Source organism: Montipora capricornis, chromosome 11, assembly GCF_036669925.1.
Source record: "Montipora capricornis isolate CH-2021 chromosome 11, ASM3666992v2, whole genome shotgun sequence".
NCBI classification, from domain to species: Eukaryota; Metazoa; Cnidaria; class Anthozoa; order Scleractinia; family Acroporidae; genus Montipora; species Montipora capricornis.
Genome location: NC_090893.1, coordinates 9,546,247 through 9,551,246, shown reverse-complemented (window position 1 = coordinate 9,551,246; position 5,000 = coordinate 9,546,247). Strand labels below are relative to the sequence as shown.

The window sequence follows — 5,000 nt, the reverse complement described above, 5'->3', positions numbered from 1 at the left end:
CTGTGGTGTTCCACCAATGCAGCAATGAAACTTCATCTTTTGGGAAATCAGTGTTCCAAAGTTATTAAAATGTAGATAAGTGCAAAGATCTTTCATTAAGTTCATTTTCTTTTACAATCACTGCTTTGCGTCATTGTATGATGCTGTTTTTTCTGATGATGGTCATTTTGTCATGCAAAGCAATTTTTGTTCTCTTCTCAGAGCCAAGCATTTCTCCCCGAAACATCACGTCGCAAAAAATGACTGAGACAAGTTTTAACATACGCTGGAATGCTCTATCAAGAACTGTTAGTAATGGTTATGTGATAGCTTACGAAGTCATGCATATAAGGAAGTCAAAATCAGGGATGATATTAGCTTCAGTCTATCAAAACACGACAACAACAACGTCTGTAACTCTTCTCGATTTGACATCATGTTCTCAGTACAGTGTGCGTGTGCGTGCATACACTTCAGCTGGTCCTGGACCATTTGGCGCACTTCCTTCTGATATTGTGACCAATGGTAGGTATTTGATGAGAGGTATTTCTTATTTCAATGGTGACTCGTGGATACTCGGAAAAAATCTGAGTGTTCATTTGCAGGAGTCTAACCTACGACCATATCTGAGTTCTTGTTCGGATGCTGTACTTCCGAGCCATAGGAGACTCGTGTAAGCTAGGTTATGAAACTGGCTTCTGGTGACAATGGTCACACGTTACTGCTGGGACTTAAATTGTCGAAAGAGTGCGTTCTCGCCATTGCATTGAAGGAGATAGGAGATGTTTTCCCCATTAAATACATGAAGCTGTAGAAATGTATTTCTTACTTCGATGGTGGCTCTGGATACACGGAAAAAATCTTAGTGTTGCTTTGCAACCTTTATTCAAACATTTATAGTCCTGCAAATTAAGGGGTGCCATCACGCAAGCGCAAAACGACTAACTAAACAAAAGTAAATAAGTTGAGAATAAAAATAGCCTTAACAGAATTTCCTACAAAATATAAAATGAATAAAAATATATATCATAGCATTAATTTTCATACAATATCAAAAATCATCAATATAACTAAAATGCTCAAATAAGACTTTTTTAAATTGGTCTGCGCACTAAATGTTAACAATTTCGCTTGGCAACGCATTGTAGTCCTAACAGTTCTACAAAAATAACTATTCTTTTTAGTCTCAGTATTTGGCAGTAGTTCAATAACCTTGTTCTGACTAGAGTTCCTTAAATGCAGAAGTCAAACCTGTAACTTTCAGGTTATTTGACTAAGTTTGGTTTCTCTACAGGAAACGTTCATCAGTGGACAATGACAATGAGAGCATTACAAAACTGATACGCAACCTAAATGCTGGGGATGGTCTCATTACAAAAGCTGAAATTTTGAAAGTCAAAAGCAAACTGAAGAATAAGGCAGTGTTACAACTAGAACCCTCGCTTAATTGGTTTTGTATGAGAATGTTAAAGAACAATATTGAACGCCGGACAACAAGATCATATTCCAAATGTAGTTCTGTATGAGTGAATGGGGAACTTCCATCAGTGTGTAACAAAATTTCTCCAAGGAAGATGGGTGTTGCTGGTCACTGCCATCATCATCCTGAACGTTCTAGTAACAAGGTTTTGTGGTGGGAAATATGAGTCATGTAGCAGCTCTCGTAACGTATAACGTGATTGGTTCCCTACCCAAGCCAAAAACAAAAGGCTAAACAATGGAAACAATAACTTAGACTTAAAAACAATAGAAGCTGCTTACAATACCAAACAATAGCAGGTTACGAGAGCTGCTACACTACTGGAAATATGAAATGCATACTTATACAATGAAATGAAAAACGATTGATGAAACGACGGAACAAAACAACAACAACAACTGTTAAGAATCCCAACTGGCCGAATGCAAACCAGTTGGCTATTTACAAGTGAAGGTGGGAAGGTGAACCAGGGACTACCAGGAACAAATTGAACCAGTGGTCAGAACGAGTCTTGAACCTCGGATCTCGAAGCTCGGATCTCCAGATCTCAAGGCAAGCGCCCTAACCACTGGGCCATGCACTTGCCAAATTGTTTTATGGTTCGATCTATAGATAACCCTCTGACAATTATTTTGGTTACAGCTCCTAGTCCACCAAGTGACGTCAAGCTAGGTTCTGCAGATAAAAGAAGCATCACCTTGTCCTGGAAAAAGCCCAAGATGTATGGAGATGATGTACAATTGTACACGGTAATTGATTGATTTTTACACTTAGTTCAATTAGAAATTGCCAGGTATTTATTAGTGAATTATTAGTTTTCTTTTTGACCACCTTCCTCGAGCTATATGACAAGGTTTAACATTTGAAAAAGGGTTAACTTTGTTAAAACATTTAGTTAATTGTGATAATTCCTTGGGTGCCGATAAATTGAATGACAGTGACTCAAGTTAACACAGGTGCTAAGGAGAGAGGAAGACAGGAGGAATTTAGAGTACTAAGGGCGTGTGGATTGTGTCAAATTTAAGGACTTGTAAATCTTTAAATCTGGAAATAGAGTAGGTGGGAAATGAAGACTAACAAAAGAAGAGCTGACGTTTGGAATGTAGATAAGCCCTTATTTATCAGTGAATACCCAGCTCGAATCATCTGACATTTGTGAGGTTTTTGCTTTGCACTCATTTTCAGGTGATCTTCAAAGGTACAAAGACTTATTATCCTGACTTCACAGACTCTAGAACAGTAAAAACCACGGCATTGAACAAAGAATTTACCAATCTATATCCTGGCACAAAGTACGACTTTGTTGTGTTTGCTACAACACGCTGTGGCAATGGGGACAACAGCTCCATGGCAACAACTCATACTTTGATTGCTGGTATGTTATTCTTTTGCTTTGACTTTTTCTTCTTCATTTTTTTTGTGCATGCTGTTTTGAATCCATACTGCTGCACTGAGAGCCATTGGATGAAAAAAAGAAGAGATCTTTGCTTGACCATCTGTCGAAAAGATCTTTTATCTGTTCGAGTTTTGTTGAAAAGTTCAAGATCAAGCTTGAAGGTGGTTAGTCTACCTTCGTTTTTGTTCCTATTGTTTTGGAGTCCACTTATGTTTACCAAACTTAAGAAGCTTTTCACAACATTGATTTATACATATATTTACTTGATGGATTGACGACAATCCTCAGAGAATTCAAGACCGCAAAATGCTTACTGTACACGTCTTAATATGAAGCTTAGCCTGCCTGTTTTAAATACTTCACAGCTCTTTATTGCCTCGAATTTCATTGTTAAATATTGACCGAGGTCTCTCTGCTGCTTTTTTTTTGGAACTGGAGGCGTTTTCAGACACCACAACAAGTTGCAAAATTGTTGAGACACTTTCATTAAAAACCACCTTTTTTAGCTTCCAATGCCCGCCGTATCTAGAATTTTAAACCTTTCCCACTTCCTCTCCCCTCTCCCCCTGTCAATGTTGGCTGCTTCAGTTTCCAACATTTTTTTGTCTTGCTAGCAACACTGATAAGGGGGGGAGGGAGGCTGCAGTGTGAGAGATAATAGGGAAATTAATAACGCCCCAAGAAGGTGAAGTGTCTCCACTATTTTTGCAACTTGTTGCAGATTTCTGTCGTTTTGTGACACATGTATCGCTAATGTCATACTTCCAATTCTTGCGTTTTTAAATAGCATCTTTGTTACTTATAGGGCAGTGTCACGCTATTTTAGTTAAACTTCAAAACACTAAAAAGCGGTTTTGCATCAATGAAGACCAAAAAATGTTTCTGTAGTTTTGTTACCAATAACCATTGAGGTGCACTGAAGCCATTCTTCGTTGTTTGCGGATTGAAATGGATTGGAACTTGAAAAAAACTGGCCAGCTAGTCGCCAAAAAGTAAATACGAATAGCTATTTGTTCCATAAATACATTTCATATCTTCTCAGTGGGTTGTGAGGAATGTTGTATGTGTGAGCTAAAGTTCCAAGTGAGATTTGTACCCAGTTTTGACCTAAAAACAGCAAATTTAGCGTGACAGTGCCTCTTTAAACATGGTGGTCTTTATGGGAGATCATTTCAGGGAGTTTTCTTGTTATCACCAGCCCCAGCTGCACCGAAAAACTCAATGGGAACCCAAAAGATCGACACAACTGGATCATCAGTGAATTTAACTATTTGGCCCGCAGACCAGGACAACGGCCCCATCAGGTAAGACTTCTTAAGCAGCACTTAGTGAAGAAAACTAAAACCTCTCCAGAGTCATGGGCATGACTCCACAAGGGTAGGACGGCTTTTCCGAGCTCTCCGCATTTTCTTCTATTTCTAGCAATTTATTGCAAATGGTTTAAGCTTTTCTCCAGCTTGATTCATTTATGAGTATAAATACAAGGTCTAAAGCGCGAAGACACGAAATGACGAGTGAATCAGCCAACTCTTCACGTAAGCTGGATGACATTCTTGCCAAGATGGACGTCCTCATTACAGCGAAGAATGAGATGCTGAGCAAACTAAACAAGTTGGAGATGGCACAAAGTACAATCATCAAGGATGTAGAGGATTTGAAGAACAGTTTTAAAGAGACGGATATAGAAATTCAGGAGTGCAATTCTAGGTTGTCGCTGAAAGCAGACAGAACGGAGGTTGAGGTTTTGAGGGAGAAAATGGACGACCTAGAAAACCGCTCCAAAAGAAACAACGTGGTCATTTGGGGCGTTCTAGAGGGGAGCGAGAATGACTTCGCTTCGATGGAGGATTTTATTGAGGTTGAACTCTTGCAACGCCACATGAAGTTGGAGAAAAAAATCGAAGTGATACGGGCACACAGAAGCAGCTTTACACGGAATCCATCTGAGAATGAGACGCCAAAGCCAAGACCGATCCACGTGTACTTGTTGCGGTACACTGATAAAGCTAATCTTCTTAAAGTGGCGGCAAGTAAGTTAAAGGATAACAAATATAAAGAGTCTATGATCTTTATCTCAGATGATGTTTCGAAATCTGTACGCGATGATCGGTTAAAGCTGAGAAAAAACTATCTCCAAGAACTTAA

At 39.0% G+C, this 5,000-nt stretch overlaps 1 protein-coding gene across 1 annotated transcript in view; it reads left to right on the top strand.

Annotated features, from left to right (window-relative positions):
• Positions 1 to 5,000, top strand: part of LOC138022884 (receptor-type tyrosine-protein phosphatase S-like) — a 72,250-nt gene that overhangs the window by 53,622 nt on the left and 13,628 nt on the right. Inside the window, exons 14-17 of the mRNA XM_068869887.1 lie at positions 202 to 504; positions 2,102 to 2,208; positions 2,645 to 2,834; positions 4,054 to 4,159. Of these exons, the coding sequence (XP_068725988.1) occupies positions 202 to 504; positions 2,102 to 2,208; positions 2,645 to 2,834; positions 4,054 to 4,159 (706 nt within the window). The remainder of the gene's footprint in view (positions 1 to 201; positions 505 to 2,101; positions 2,209 to 2,644; positions 2,835 to 4,053; positions 4,160 to 5,000) is intronic.